This window comes from Calidris pugnax, unplaced genomic scaffold (assembly GCF_001431845.1).
Source record: "Calidris pugnax isolate Ruff unplaced genomic scaffold, ASM143184v1 scaffold54, whole genome shotgun sequence".
Lineage (NCBI taxonomy): Eukaryota > Metazoa > Chordata > Aves > Charadriiformes > Scolopacidae > Calidris > Calidris pugnax.
The window spans coordinates 5,817,312-5,834,005 of record NW_015090864.1 but is presented as its reverse complement, the minus strand read 5'-3'; the positions used below and the strand labels follow the sequence as shown (position 1 = coordinate 5,834,005).

General features: G+C 40.8%; 1 protein-coding gene across 2 annotated transcripts; it reads right to left on the bottom strand.

The window, feature by feature from the left end:
* Positions 1–205: 205 nt before the first annotated feature.
* NUB1 (negative regulator of ubiquitin-like proteins 1) lies at positions 206–16,688 on the bottom strand. Of its 2 annotated transcripts, none has more exons than XM_014945169.1 (15): positions 16,679–16,688; positions 13,077–13,194; positions 12,830–12,991; positions 10,908–10,966; positions 10,266–10,336; positions 9,207–9,389; positions 7,510–7,598; positions 5,996–6,102; positions 4,925–5,111; positions 4,461–4,568; positions 4,137–4,289; positions 3,063–3,209; positions 2,668–2,766; positions 1,753–1,945; positions 206–902 (listed from the first exon to the last, which is right to left on the bottom strand). In XM_014945169.1, exons 2-15 carry the CDS (start codon positions 13,191–13,193, stop codon positions 739–741), a joined length of 1,839 nt encoding a protein of 612 aa, XP_014800655.1. In that variant the 5' UTR covers position 13,194; positions 16,679–16,688; the 3' UTR covers positions 206–738. The 2 variants fall into 2 exon arrangements, with proteins under 2 accessions (XP_014800655.1, XP_014800654.1); XM_014945168.1 differs by lacking the exon at positions 16,679–16,688 and adding an exon at positions 16,504–16,656.
* Between the last annotated feature and the right edge of the window lie 6 nt (positions 16,689–16,694).

Genomic DNA, 16,694 nt, shown 5'->3' with positions numbered 1-16,694 from the left:
TGATGAACGAAAAAGCTCAGTCCCCATGAAATCCATCAGTCTTAAGCCACCCACCTACAGGAGGTTTCAAGGAGCTGCCCAGGGAAATTGGTTATTTGGTTATAAAAGGAAATACCTTTTTTTTCACTGGGGTCTGAGAGGACAGGGCCCTGCCGGGTCTTTCCTACAGGCTTTTAAAGCCAAAGCACAGAAGAAAGACTCTCAGTAAGAGCAGAATGAGCACGTAGTTAGGTTTATTGCCTGTGTAACACCTGCATGAAGGGACAAGCAGAACACAGTAGAAATCCATGCACAACAGATACAAACTCTTCTCCTTTTCTTCTGAAAGATTTCTACGAGACATGTATGTAAGTGAATACCTCTATAACCCCATGAGCTAGGTTTCTGATTTACAAACTCACTTTTTTTTTTTTTAAAGCTGGTATTCTAAAGTAGCATAGAAACGCTTCTTTACTTGAATACTAAATGAATTAACTTATTTCACAATAAAAATATAGTTTAGTTCTATTAAATTTTCTTCGGAAAATAAATGTTTCTATTTTTCTGCTATGACAATAAATTACAATGTATCACAAATGTAGGCTTTAAGCAGATTTATAAATAAGCAGGAATTAAGTGTTCCACCTATAGTTGAACTGAAGTCAAGGCATTTAGTAAGAGAGAAGCTGAAGGTGCATTTATAATCCCAACTCAATTTGTCAAGGTAAGTACATATAACTGAAGTAGATGTAATGGGATTTAATGCTGCGGTACTTGTATATAGGATAAGTATTCGTGAATGATCTGTTCCTCTTCCTCCAGTGTTAAATCCAGATAATCCTCTTCATGCTCAGGAATATCCTCTAGGATTTCATTGACTGCATCAGTCTCCATGTCTTCATCTGTGGGTGAACTGGAAGAACCTTCCAAGAAAGAAAAGCAGCAGTGAATTCAAACTACCTCGGTTCAAATGTCTCTCTCCAAAGGACAGCAATTTTTTTCCTATTATTTAAAGCTGCCAGAAAGCCCCAAGTGGTAGAACAGGGCTCAGCACAGCTCTGACAAACAGCGGAAGAGAGAGACTATGAGCAAGTTTCCTCTTTGCTAAACAGAGAGTATCAATTACAGTTCTACCCCGTAAAGGCCGCGAGGAAGGAGTACGTGGTCAAGTCAGCTGAGTGTACAGCAGAGGTTTGGAGTGAACTTCCTCACTGTCAGAACCCAGGTATCAGCAAGGCAAAAAGTCATCATTATCAGTGGTAGGTGCAGGGAAGATGCTCCAGCAACTGGGTACTTGCTCTCTGAAGAGCACAGGCAGGGAGCAGTTAATTTGTTTTTAAAGAGATCTGGTGTGAGAGGGTACTGTTAGTCGGGAGAAGCCAGAATTGCTTGTGGGCTAGAGAGGGCCACGTGTTCCTCACTGGGGAAGTGACACAGACACCCACGGCCTCCAGCCTCGTGTGTCAAAGCCACAGCCTGCTCAGCAGCCATGTCCTCTTCACCCTTCTCAGGACCCCTCTGGAGGTCACCCCTTCCTTCTGGGCTGTGTCCCTCTGATGCGTATCCCTCGTGGTTCCACACATGGCTCTCAGGGACTGCAGGGGCTGCAGCTTCTCTGGGCTAATGAATGCCTTTTCTATAACCATGTCACTACTAAAAGCAGTCTGGGGTGTTACTCAAGGCCCTCTACCAATATTTAGCTGTTTTGTACAAGAGCCAGAAGAACAGCCTCCCCCTCCCCTCCCCTCTGCCTGCTCTACACAGCGTTCTCACCTGCAGACTCTGTTGGTGAGTCTTTTGATGAAGCTGATTCTTCCGATGGGCTGGAGGCCTCCGGGGAGAGCTGCAGGGAGGCAGGAAGAACTCCCCCGTAATGAGCAAGGGTCTGGGAAGCCAAGTGGATGTTGCCTTTAAAGACCTTTAAAGCTTGCTCTGCTGATTCACGGCTGAAACCCATATACATCAGCACCGGGAGGAGGAAAATAATAATAATAATTATGAAAAATCTGGAGAAATCCAAGCTCATTCAGCACCAGAATCTGACAGGAATCTGACTCTGCATCTGACAGTCATTCCCCTCGCCCAGAGGAAAGCGCTGCATGCCAGGAATTCCAGGACACTGACTCTGCTTTACTGGAACAGTTAACAACCGGGCAGTGACCTATTAAAGGAATGGGGATGTTGAGCAGAATCAAGAGCCTCTTGTTTAACATGAGACCAATTCTTTTTTTGTTTTCAAAGGAAACTTCAAGGCACTCCAGCGTATCAGGAGTGGGCATGTGCTATTTACTACTTCTAAGCAATACAGTTTTCTTGCCTTTCTGACACTGATTACGTAGCCACACTAATCACTGAAGAGCTTTTCTGACAGCCTATGATGAGACGTGCACTGCAATGGTGAGAGACAAATTAATCTCTCATTTGCTCTCTTTTTTGGGATAGGGCATGTGAATGCAGAGACTTCCCTCTAAATCTGGGCATGACAGGCTGGTGTCACGGGCAGGAAGTACACAGGGATTACACTTCAGCCTGAGTGTGACTTCACCCTGAAGAACAGATGCCAGACAGGGGAAAGTGTGACAAGCTGGAGTGACACGGGTCACAGAAAGGTTGTACAGCTTTGCTTAAGGAAGGCAGAGTTCAGAAACAAGACAACCAACTCCTAAGAAAGCAAAAGGTCTAACTTACTTGATCAATACTTTCCTGGGAAACCTGAAACTGGTCCATGGCCACAGAATCATCATCATCATCGTCTTCCAACAACAACTCAGGGTTGTCAAGAATAAACTACAATAAAGAAAAGAGAGGGATCAGGATAGAGCAACAGAAATAAAATAGTCCTGGGTATGGATATGTAGTAACCCAATAGTTAACATAAGCAAACCTCAGCCAACTTAAATTATATTGGTTCACTGAGTCAGGAAGTGGAAGTTCAGTCATTACATTTCAGGAAAGGTAGCTATGAACTAACGAATACAGACTACAGAAAATAAGGGTCTGCTATGCAATAAATAAAAAAAGCAAACAAGTTTTGGGTGTTTTTTTTTTTTTGTACAAAAGTACTATTCTTGAAAATTACTTACCTGAAAAGCTCGGTCCAGGTTTCCTTGTGTATTATGAAGAGCTACTTGAGCAGCTCTCTCTGAATAGCCCATACTTTTCAAGGTGTTTATGTCTTCCCGTCGTTGCCGCCTTTTAGCTCTCTCCTCCCTCCTTATCTGTGCCTTCTCCTGCAAGAACACAGCCATTACAAAGCTCACCATGCATGGGAACGCTTCAGCCTTCCCCTGTGCATATAGGGTTTCTTGGATTTCCTTCTTGGAGTTTGAATCTCTTGAGGAAAAGGGATTTTATTTTTTTTTTTTTAAATACACTGTGCTGCCAGACGCTGGTTACTAAATACAGTTGCATCTCCGTGAGCCAGACTGCTGCCATACTTCCACCCTGCAGTCCCTGTCACAGCTATTACAGGCCCTGTGTGGTAAGTGATAAACCCATTTGGCAGATGGGCCCACAGACAGGACTTGCCAAGGACACACAGTCAGAACCAGGCACGTAGCCAAGGAGTTCTGTTCAGCCCTTCTCTCAGCCATTTGACTTTTCCACCCACATCTCACCGTCAGGAGTCTGCAAGTGCCACCTCAGCTTACCAAATGTAACTTCAGGCACTTCAGATCTGGACAACACTGCCTTCACTTCAGCACAAAAAACCCCACAAATCCTTCTATCCTTCTGGATCTTCCAAGTCCATAATATGGTGTAGCTTGACAGTTACCCTCACAGCACTTTGTTGTGAAGCCTCTTGTCTTTCAGACCAGCCAAGCCCAGGAGCGACAGCTTGATCGTGGTGGTTTTGTTCCCGTGTGGAACATTGCTGACTAGCAAACATTGGTGCAAAGCCTTCCTGTGCTCTTCTGTGGTACAACCACAGGCCATTGGCTCCCTCATCCCACCTGTTTTGGTACAGAGCTTCCCTTGTTTGGATTAAGTTTTGGTTTCAGATGTTTGTGGCAACAGATGTCAAACCGTTAGTTACACTCACTGTGTCAATCAAATAATAATCAAAGTCCTTAATGTTGCACTAGTCAGACAAAACATGATCTTAAGGACACTCCAATGAATGTGATCCTTCATTTAGTGCTTTCACTGCCCCATACCTCTCTCCTGTTGGTGATGAGGTTGGCAGCGTGCTCCACATTCCCATGGCACGCTCGCAGGGCAAGGCGAGCTTCCTGCTCCGAGAATCCCAGAAGCGAGAGGCGAGAAACTTTATCAGGATCTATGGACAGCTCTTCATATAAATGAGATGCCTGTATAGAAAAAGAACACAACGATACTACTTACACTTTGCCAACATACAAACAAACAAAAAAGTCTCCCAATTTTTCTAAAGAAGCAAAGAACAGGGAGAAGTTGCAAGACAGAACCTAAACACTGGAGCAGTGTGAAGAACGGGGAATTTTTATCTAATGATCTCTTACCTTCTGAATATACTCAGCAGCCTCCTTTTCTCTGCCACTGTGATAGTGTCCTATCCCTTGAAGGAGGTAAAGCCGTAGAAATAAAACCTTCTCACGACCATAGCTTCCCTAAAGAATTGTTTAAACAAGGAGGAGCAGAGGGGCATGTGGGTAAAAGCATATGGTAGAACATCAATACGTTATCAATAAAACACTTTACATATTTAAAGACGATGCAGACAGTAATATGTGACACTCAGCGTGCAGCTGAAGTGTTACATCTGAAACACTGATGATGCCTGAGCATCTAACCACATGTTTGCCACGACTGTTGTGCCAGGTCCAATGCTTTCACCAGATTACAGGCTGCGTGGACACGACAAAACTTTAAACTTTGAGTCAGTCTCGTAATACGTGAACAATGGCTGAATACATGTAGGGAAAAAAAACACCCACCACCCTAATGAAAATCAAACCCAGCATACTTTGATATCAATAAGTCTCTCGTGGTTCTCCCCATAGCACCTCTGGAAGCATCTACGTGCTGTGGACAGCTTGTTCTCTGCATCATCCAGGCAGTCCAGCTGCTCCAGGCGGAAGTAGCACCAAACTATATCCAGCTGCAGGACCGCGTAATTATCAACGGTGTTCAGCAGTTCTGTGCTACACTCACTGGAAAATAAAACAATTATTGGTTTTCTAGGAAGGGTTGTTTATTTTTTTCCCCCCACACTTTTTAAACACTAATGAAACAACAAGCTGGAAGTATGCATACTCACATATTTGAGAAAGCACACACTTCATCTTTGAGGTCGCAAACTGAAATCAGTGGGATTTTAATAAAGTACTGATCTCCCATCACATTCACTAATAGGTGGGGCACTAATGATAGCACTACATCTGAAAGAATCGCAGTAATCACAACTCATTTTGTTACTACTTAGGACAGCATCTCTTTAAAAGCAGAATGGAATTAAACCTGGTGTAATCTTTGAGAGGACAGAGATCAACTTGTCTTCCTTTGTGCAGGTGAACAAGCTGAGGTCTGTGACAGTTTTCTTACACACACACACAAATGAGAAACAGATGGGGCCAGTATTACTTTTGGGGATCTCACAAGGGCAATTTAGGGCTCTGACTGCTGACAGGAAACTAGTTTACCTGCAGAAACCCTGGCACGGTCACCAGCCTCAGCTATGTGCTCCACCTTTTACAAGACAGTATGACTTCACAGGAGCAATTGTGAACAAGTATCCACAACTGTCCCTCAAGCTAATGCAATTTATAGCCCAGTGCACGAATATTGACAGTTTCTGTTTATGTTGATATGAAAGATTAAATTGCCCAGTGGCAGTATCTGTTTCAGCTGTTTTACATGAAGCCACCTGTCACTGCAAGTCAGAGCACTTGTCTGCTGCTTCCCATCTGCAGAGGGGTGTGAAGCAATCCTTGGCAAAACAGGCCCTGATTTACATGCACAGGTAGAGGTAAAGCTGCTCCTGTCTTTAGCTGACAGTAAGGGGAAGAGAGAAACAAGGACTCAAAACAGTTCTTACCAGAAGTGTTTATCAGCATCCAACAAATATGGCAGTGCTATTTCATATTCTTTCTTCTTCATTAATGCTCTGCCCTTCTCATGATAACCCATTGCCAGCACAAGTGCCTATGGAAAAAAACAGAGACTTTTCTTGCATCGCCCCAACTCACTTCCATAACTAAAAAGAAGCATTTAGATAGTCCATTAAGAGCCCTTGTTCTTCCTAGAAAAATACCATTGTATCAGTTCTATACAAGCAGTACTATTTCACATCACTTCGTATTTTTCTCACCTGCTAATGTTAAAATATTGTCTATTGTCAGCAATGTTACTGACACCTGAAATGTTCCACCAAGTTCATTTTAAAAATGCAACCCTAGATAGATTTTCAATTATGAGGGATGAAGAGCTAAGCATTTTTCTGGGTGCTATACTTCCCAACAGCATCAACTCTGTCTTGTTTTGCTATTACAACTATCTTGTAAAATCTAACCATTCACCTCCTACAAAACCTGAGAACTGAAAATTAAATTTTGAATGCGGCCAGAAAACACTCTAGTTGCTGCAGTATGACACATGGAAATAATATTTCTAGCTAGAAACAACCTGCAATATTTCCTTTGACCCACATTCAATACTGGTGAAATCTTGTGCACTTGAATATTTGATGCTTTAACTCTTCAGGTTAATTACTACTCTCAGCACTTCATCAGAACAGCATGCATTGTGAGAGTGGACAGTTGTTATTCCAATCACCCAGAAACTCCAGATGATGCAGAAAACACTGTATGCCTCTGAAGAGGCCAAGGCAGTAGTTAGTACATGCTGGAGCCTGCTCATTTCTTCCAGAGGTGGGGCTTTTTTTTTTTTTGTTATTGGGTGCAATTCCAAGTATTTGTAAAGCTTTTTATTTATCTTCTGAAAATCCAGCAATATCAAAACATAGGATCTATCACTATTCTTCTGCTTCAGCAGCCAACATCAGGTATGGCACTCCTACCGTAATTCAAACCGTGCACTCAAACAAAGGTATTTTCAGATGAAAATGTGGAACTTTGTTTGCCCTGTGAACCCTCTCAAACTTAAATTTGTTCACCATTCAAGAATCTCAAAAGTATTTTAAAAGAGTCCAATTTTGAGAGACCCAATGAGTTTCCAACTGAAAGTGAAGCCTAATGAACAAGTTATTTCCCTGTCATTCTAGGACACCCAAAATTTAAAACAGGTGTTAGGATACAACAAAGTTAAAGCTCATCTTAAAACATATAAATAAGATATGGACCACACAGGGGTGAGTGTAAGATTAGACCTGCAATGAGATCAGCAGAGGTCTGTCTCCAGATGACTGAATTATTCCCAGTTGTAGAGATCTACTTCAATTTTATTTCAAATTATTTCTATTAAGCAAACATCTGCTGGACGCAAGGTTATATCTCAAAAAGTCTGACTGTATTCCAATCCCATATTTGAAATGCTTCACAAATCAAGCTTTAAAAAGCCACCTTAGTAGCCTTGTAAGTTACTTTTACCTACTTTTTTAGCTTGAGGAGGAATCTGGATTGACCTTCCAGTCTGATTAGCGATATCTAGATATGGAGCAGAATCTGGATCCAAGTACTCCTCTGAAAGACAAGAAAAAAACCACTTGAAACTGTAAGTACCACCTTGTACGGAGTAACTCTGCTGTTATAAGATGGCAGTGAGTACATGGTTAAACAGAAAAGTAAACAAATAACAACAAAAAAAATCAGAATTACAAATAAAGGCTGAATCTGTGTTTTTTGGACATACCTACCAGCAACAGCCCTGATCACACAGACATGAGGGACCTTTAAAAAGGTCACTAAAGGAAAAGGCCCCGTTCATCCCAAAATGTAGATGCAACATTAAAAGTTACATGAATTATAAACAATTTTTTGCAGAAGACAAACCACCTACATTTTACATGATATAACATTTGAAATCCTTTATCAAATAAAGCATAGAATATTAAAAAAACCCATCAGCTGAACACAGCTGATAAAACTGAAAAAAAGATTTACATGATATAACATTTGAAATCCTTTATCAAATAAAGCATAGAATATTAAAAAAACCCCAACAGCTTAACACAGCTGATAAAGCTCAGTATTTTCCTTTTCCCATGTCTTTATTGCTTATAACAAAACTATCAATTTTGTTCTCAATTACATATGATTTAAAATTAAAAGATGCTTTTCTTGTAAACAAAAGACAGTTAAACAGGAATTTGCTGAGATTTAAAGCTTCTGCCCTGCAATTTTTCTCAGATGAAACAAAAGGGTTGTTAATCCTTTCTACACTTCACAGAAGTGATCCCATTATGGACTCCACTCTGTACTCTGGCATCGTGCTATAACTGACAGTTAGTGGTAAATAACTTGAAGAGGCCCTATACAGGATTCAAGGGCTGGGGTGGGTGTCTAAATTACCCCTTAAATCCATAAAAGGAATCACTTCTTTCATTTGTTCAAAACCTGATATTATACTAAGAAACAGGCTGTCACTGACCATTAAAAGAAGCTTTGTTCAGGTATTTTTGCATTTGGCAGGAATGCATTACATATTCGCTTTCGCATTTTCTTGCTTATGGATTTTTGAAACAATAAAATAGAGAAGTGCTTTAAACTCGCCAACTAGAAATGCAATTCACAAACAAAACCTCATTTTGAAAAATGATTACTGTTAAATTGACTATATCCCTGCAACTTAATCCACAGTTGCCAGCAATCCACATCAAATGAAATGAGAACAGAACAGCCACCTTACAGATGAGAACAAGTGAGCTGTTCTGCACAGTGAAACCATGGTTACACACAGCCACATCTGAGATAAACTACAAAAAAAAGTATGTAATGACTTATAATACATTATTCCACTGTGCTTATATCTACAATGAATTTAAAGCCTGTCCTCAAAAGTCATCAATCCTTTAACCGTCAAGTGTCTATTAAATAATTGATTCATATTATATCCTTCTCAGTGTTTTCTAGCATTCTAGTTGTGTAAGAAGAGTCGAAGAGGAAGTCTAGTCAACTTAAAATCCAGTTTTCGAGTAGGTAGAAACCTAGAAAAGTATAAATTGAAATCCAGCCATGGTACAGACAGCCTTATGTTGAAAGCCCACGTAGAAGATAATTTTTGATGCACAAGAATTAATGAACGCCCATCTTCCCCCCACAAAAAACAAGCAGTCCAACAACCCCCTTTACCTCTCTCTGCTAGAATTTCCAAACCCTTCTTAGTTCTTTGCATCTTGTCATTTATTTCTTTTTCTTTCTTGCGTTGAAGTTCTTCTTCCTGAACTTTTCTTTTAGTTTCCTCATCACTCTGTTCCAGCTGAAGGACCATCACTTTTGCATTGTGTGTTACACCCTGGTCTCCAAGGGTTTTGCCTGCAAAATAAGAGTGTGATGAATACAATCTAAATACCCTATTTGTGAAGAGAGACCACTTTACATTGTGCTGCCATTGGGGGGAGAACAACACCCACAAAGAAACCAACCTGAACAGCCCCGTGCCTTACTCGTACTGTACTGAAGAACTACAGTAATTACTACACTCAAGAAATCAATCAAAACCTCTGCCAATTACTGACACATTCAGCAGAAACTCAGAAATCAGAATTAGACTTGCATCTAAAAAGTGCTTTTAAAATGATTGCTATGTGCCTTTACTTGTTTTTTCTCAAAACATTCAAAAAATGTGAGCTTATTTCAATTAATTGATCTTCAGGCAAAAACCAGACCAACATGTCCAGCGTTATTATACACCACAACAGGACAGAGGAACTGGGAACTGAATCCAAGTTCCTATTGTCAATTCCACGGCTCTAATTCTGACATATTCAAAGGAAAATAAATATATCAGATGGATGTTTAGGCCATCAATTAAAGAGAAACACGTTGTCATCACTTCCCACACCATGACTGACAAGTTGAACATGTGTAAAGCACTACATTAGGTTTTGAATGTGCTGCTATACAATATGGTTTTTGAGGACATTTAGGGTTTCTCTTGAACGTGCATTTTCAGTGTTTCAACATTGAAAAAAAAATAAAATATGTATTTGCAACATTTATTACAGGATTCCTATAATTGCTCTAATTCTAACATTTTTTATCATTATAATTTATTACATTTCTTGTAAAGCAGAATCTTACAAATATAACCATTATTCCTTGGGAATTTCTGAAATTAAGAGAGTGGCAAGAGATATTTCTTCTAAGAATCAGAAACTAGAATATTGTCATACAACTAGAGATACATACCCAGGTCAAGCTGCTTCTTATTTATGATTATTTTGATAGCATTTTCTTTTAATGCATGTTCCTGTGCTATCCTGTGGAATAAATCATTTCATCCATGAATATAAATTTCTAAGGCTATACAATATTTGTGTCAGAATAGCAATAAAACTTAAAAATGAGTATGCTTGTTACTGGCTTAAAACCTTTGCTATAAAAGGTTGCTAAAATAACATCATCAGAAAGCTTTGTACAGGGAAAATCTGGGATACAGAAAGGGAAAAAGCAAAACACACAGAAAATAATCTCATTTTATTAGGCTTAAAAAGACAAAAGAAGCTAATGTTCACTGTTCAGAAGAGCTGCCTAGTTCAGATTTGGAACACCGGCCACTACTGCCTTCTCAGGTACTCGCTGGGGATTAGCAGAGAACTACCTTCTCCCACAGCTGCAACTTTCCTGTTCTCCATCTGTTAAACCACGGGTTCTCACATGAAGAACTTCCCCACAGGGACACTGGACATCCTGTTCAGACATATAGAACACACACATATGCTAAAAAAAAAAAAAGCTTAATCTAACAAACAGTGCTCTGTTCATCTTTTTTTAGTATTGTATGATATTATGTTACCTCATTAGAGAAGAGCCAAGGGTGATTACACTTACTGTGATCTGAGCTCCTTGCCTGTGATGAACAGGTTGGTTTCCAGTGGGATTTTTCTGCTCTGTAGTAATTATATTGGGTGGGAAAAAGGAGGAGGAAAGGAAAAAAAACATTATATCAAGATACTTTGGACATTTTATTAATTGTTATACAACAACAACAATTTCTTTTTCAAATAATAATCATGTTAACAGGGTTATGGTTGGGCATACATATTAGTCATTTCAGTGTAGGGACTCTTGTTCTTCCTATACAGTGCTAAAAATAAGCGTTTCACAGCAGAAGATTCCGAATTTGATAAATCTAAATTCAGAACCAAACAATTTAAACTGACTAATTTAATTATGCACTTCCAATCTTAACTCTGCTTTGTAATTATGCCACTCACCTGTGACTGGCTAAATTATGATTAATTCCTATTAGTGTCTCTGGTCCCACATTAGATAAACTGGAATTTTAAATTAATTAATTCCCTTATGCCCTGCAGCATTGTAAAGAGAAATTATGAAACTATTTAACTGCATGGCAATCACTTAACACCCTCTACCCTTTAGCCCATCATATTCCCTGGTTATTATTTTTCACTACAAGAGAAAGAACAACTATGACTGCGTGTTGCATTTTTACAAGTACTCTATATCAAATAAAAAATAAAATCTTTCTGAAGCACAGGTTACTATCTAAGATCTCCTTCAGAAAAAAGCCCCCACTACTGCCCTTTTCCAGAGTGAACATTCACTTCTGTTGCTGGTAAGAAGACTACAACCCTTAAGTGCCCCTAAATAAAGAAGCTCTCCTTCGCTGTTATCAGTGTGGATGAAGAAATACAGCATTGGGGATGATGCTGCTCCTGCACATGATCAAAACTACAAAGTGATTGGAGATAACTGTTGTGCTTGCTAGAGACTGGTTTTAAGGTGGAAATATTGCCAGTTAAGAGATTCACATCATTATTCTGGCATATTATATGCATGAAACTAGAGGTTGAAGCCTGGCTTGAAAAGGGCAAGACTTAATTCAGTTCTTTGTGAAGCTTTTAGGAGCCTTAGAAAGGAGACTTAGAAGGAGAGAAGCTTTGTGAAGCTTTTAGGAGCCTTTAGGAGAATTAGAAAAGAACACACAAGTACCACCACAACAGGAAATCGTGCTTCTCACTTCCAAGTTCAGACACTGGATATACCTATTTTAAAGTAAGTTTAGTTACCTGCCTGAGCTGGGTAACGTCATCACTGTAAGAACATTGCCACATGCCACGGTTAAAAGCTAACAGACATCTTTTCAATGTCATCAGCTATACACGGCCTAGTGCTTCTCACTTCCAAGTTCAGACACTGGACATACCTATTTTAAAGTTTAGTTACCTGCCTGAGCTGGATAATGTCATCAGTGTAAGAACATTGCCACATACCACGGTTAAAAGCTAATGGAGATCTTTTCAATGTCATCAGCTATACATGGCCTGAGATGACACCAAGTTCAAGTTGCTTATTGCACGTAAAGAGATTTTTTTTTTTTAAATTAAAGCTGTCATTTAAACAAAAGCTGTGGTAATATAGCGATATTCATATGCTAATTCAGCTTTAGGTATTCTACAGCTGAAGAAATACACCTGCTCTTTACTGCAGTCATGTCAGAAGGAATCAAACTGAACTAGACACTTAAATCTAATTTACTTTTCTTAATTGAAAGAAAATGTCTCATTACACCCTAAAGGGAAGAGAATTACTGATCTTCCAATACTACATTCCTTTGCCATGATATTCCCATATACCCGGGAAGCTGAAATATACCTCAGTAACCCCCCCCATTTTATATACCTGAAAAAGTTGAATAAGTGAAAATATTTGCATTAGATACATATCTAGAACTCAAAAGGCCATCAAAGTAAAGCTACTTATCCTGACTTTTCTGCAATGTCACTTACTTTTCTACGAGGCAGATATATCTCAAGTCTCGCAATCCCAGTCACTTTAAAATTTTCATTTCCTGTTCCGCGCTCAATTGCTTTACACCGTATTTCTTCAAGCATATTCTCTGTATCATTCTCATTGATATTCAGCTTGGATGAATATTTTTGTACAAGCTCCTAAGAAAACAGCAAGAAAGACCAGGAAAATGTACCAGCAGTAGACATGGAAGACATACAACCTCAACTCAGAGAGAATATTTACCTTTATCTCTTTACCAGCTTCTTTTTTTTCATTTGTATATGGTGGCTTCCATAGCTGGATTTTGTCTTCTCTTAAGCAACTTGTCAGTTTTGCTATTAAATACTTCTTTTGTGCCATTCTTTTAAAACAAAATCGGAAGGAAAAAGAAAGAAAAATAATCAATCTTTTAATGCAGCTTTCCTATACTAAGATATTGTGCTTTTTCAAGAAGTCTAAGTGACGTTTTGGAATTCTGCAAAAAAGTTGAGTATAAAATGCATTCTGTGCACGAATTATTAACCTATTTGGGAGGGCAGAAAAGAGGTGTAAAGAGAGAACACCTCAGAACCACAAGCTCCATCGTGAGAGAGCATGAGATAAAGTGCACATCCCTCCAGCAAAGTGAGATCAGCTAGAGCACAGAGCCAAGACTGGACAACAGAACCCCAGAATTCTTTAGGCTGGAAAAGACCTTTAAGATCATCAAGTCCAACTGTAAACCTATAACTGCCAAGTCCACCACTAAACCATGTACTTCAGCACCACATCTACATGGCTTTTAAACACGTCCAGGAACAGCGACTCAACCACTTCCTGGGCAGCCTGTTGTAATGTTGACAACCCTTTCAGTGAAGATATTTTTCCCAATACCCAATCTAAACCTCCCCTGGTGCAACTTGTTGCCTCTTGTGCTATGGCCTGTTACTTGGGAGAAGAGTCCAACCCCTCCTTGCTACACCCTCCTTTCAGGGAGTTGTAGAGAGTGAGAAGGTCTCCCCTCAGCCTCTTTTTCTCCAGGCTGAACACCCCCAGCTCCCTCAGCCTCTCCTCACAAGGCTTGTTCCCCATCTCCCTCACCAGCTTTGTTGACCTTCTCTGGACACACTCCAGCACCTCAATGTCTTTCCCATAGTGAGGGGCCCAAAACTGGGCACAGCACTCGAGGTGGGGCCTCACCAGTGCCAAGCAGAGGGTGGACAATCCATTCCCTAGCCCCACTGGCCATTCTGTCTCTGATACAAGCGAGGATGCTGTTGGCCTCCTTGGCCACCTGGGCACACTGCTGGCTCGTCCAGCCTCTCCTCCCCAAGCCTGTAGCACAGCATGGGGTTGTTGTGATCTATGCCTCCCTTCTCCCAATCTCAACCATTTGTCAAGCAAACAAGTTTAACAGTATCACAAAATGCTACTGTAAAATTCTGGTATCACAACCACGACATCGTAGGGTGTCACTTTTCATAGTCCAAGAGACACTCTTCCCACTCCCACCGCAAAGCTAGAAAGGACACATGGTGCACAAGCAACTTAAGTGCAGAGGCTGAAGTCAGAAATGAAGTGTACTGTAAATTTGCACCAGGCATTAAAGTATACATCACTGAGGAGATGACAGTGAGGTTAAGAGTTTAGGCTGAATTCATCACCAACAGTTATTCTCATTCAGCTCAGAGAAAGTTGCAACCACTGAATCAACATGCTCCTGAAAAAACACAAACCAAGAAATAGAGAAGGCAGCGAGAGGGCAAGCAAAGGCAGATGCAGTAAACTCAACAGAAGAAAAATCAAATAAAATCTATGTACATATTAAAGCATGGGAGACTTTTGGCTCTGGAACCGTGGTAATCATATGGGAGATAATGTCCTTTAATTTATAAAGAAAAGCATTTAAAATGTTGGCATGTACGCACTAAGCTTGGCACTGAGTTTTGATTAATCAGTTTCACTTTTCTTTCAGAGTGGTTTCATTTACTCATTCTTGTTTATCATCACATTGCTCACAGCAGAAAAAGGGACAGAAAAGGAAAATCAAACATTTCTATCCATGTTTCCAGTTTCAAAGACTGGTCCTTGCTCAGAAAAACACTATTTGAGAGCAAAAAACCATAGGCAAACATTCAATGTGTGGTAAATTTACCATCTCCTCTTTCTTCAACTCCAGCATTAGTGAGCTAAAAAGAATCTTTGAACACTGCAAAGAAAGTAGGCTCCTCTAAAGAGAGGTTAGAAGGATTAACTGAGCAAGCAGATGATTTAACAATCCTGATGGATTGCTATAATTTGCATAGTGCCTGTCCAAACTAGGAGAGACAAGCATGCATTCTTTTTCTTGCTGGGATGATGTTGTTGGTGTGATTATTTTAGGGCCAAGGCAAAACACAGCATTTACAAAACAGAAAGCAACAAACATGCTCAATTTTCAAAAGATTGCATTGACATTATTAATGCAGCTTTTCCCCTTTTCCAAAACATGCCAAGCAATTCTCATGAAGAACCTGTAACCATCATTTCTCCACTTTTAGATTATGCTGAAGAACCACTTCATAGCTATAATTGTGCTCAATATTAACTTAAACAAGAAGTTATCCATGGCGTTAAGGCATCCAGGTAAAGTGTAAAATCACAGCCTACACTTAAGAATATGAATTGTAAATACAAGTGACATACATAAACTGGTCATTCATCTTTTTCTCAAAAAGATTTTATAGTTTTAAAAGTTTGCAATTTCTTACTATGCTATTAAAACAGAAAACACCACTGGAGTCTCCAATTAAATTTATTCTTTCCAGCCTTCTATTAAAAAAAAGAGGAAATTTTGCTTTCATAAATACGAAGTTATCATTTTAGATGTAACACTTCTAGTATTTATCATAAATTCCTATTTAATCATAACTAAATTGCAAAGGAATCCTTAGCAAAAACATTTATGCCTTACTTTTCCATCAGCCGACACCACAACTGCTCCTGAGACACTTTCACTTTCAGTAAGAGTTTAAAGGGACTTTCTCAAAAGTCATTTGAGTAAACAATCAGGGGTATTTCCCAAAGGCCATTTTGAATGCAAGATCGAGTTTTTGGTAACTAAAATGTCATCTTCTAAAACCAGTTAGTCTTACACACAACATAAAAAAGAAAAAAAACAACTACAGAAATAAGGTTGAAAGGCTAAACTTTTGAAGGAAGGCACAGAGGATTCTCAGAGTGGTTTACTAATAAAGCGGTATGCGTTGATTTTTCCCAAAGACAAGGAGAAAAGCTGCCCGGTGCGACCATGGTACAACCCCCCATGGCTAAAGGAAGGCCGTGAGGCCGCAGCAGCCTGATGTGCGAATAAACCGTGAGCCAGAAGCTCAACGAAGGGATGGAGACCCCGAACGCTGCCAGTCCCAGCCCGGGGCATCCTCAGGCCTCCCCACGAGCACGTCCAGCCTCTCCCCTACCCCAGCAGCACCAGTCACCGGTGTCACCAGAGGGGTTTAAAGCAGGGCCACGAAGCCGCCGCTCTTTCTAGGCGCCTCCAAACCACGGGAGCACCCGGGCGGCCACGGAGGGAGCCTCCCCACGGCGGCAGCCCAGCTGATGCAACCAGCCCCCCGGGGCAACCGGGAGGCGACCAGGCCCAACAAGGAGCCGGGAAGGGGCACCCGCCGCCTACGGCCCTCGGGCAACCCACCTGCGCCCGGTGGCGGAGGCCGGGCCTCTGGGCAGCCTCTGAGGGGAGCCAGGGCCCGACGCCCTCCCTGAGGCAGCGGCGGCGGCAGCGATCGGGGCGGCTCCTCGCTCCTCGCAACGGCCGGGGGCGGGGCTTAGCGCGTGGCCCCACCCTCCCGGCGCCGTCGCGCGCTTACCTGCGCACCCCGCCGC

Coding starts and splice junctions, on each gene's coding strand:
- NUB1 (XM_014945169.1), bottom strand. CDS start 13,193: ATGGCACAAAAGAAGTATTTAATAGCAAAACTGACAAGTTGCTTAAGA. Junction 4,290..4,460: donor CTGCTGAGTATATTCAGAAG/GTAAGAGATCAT, acceptor TTTTCTATACAG/GCATCTCATTTATATGAAGA. Junction 903..1,752: donor CTCACCAACAGAGTCTGCAG/GTGAGAACGCTG, acceptor CTTTCTTGGAAG/GTTCTTCCAGTTCACCCACA.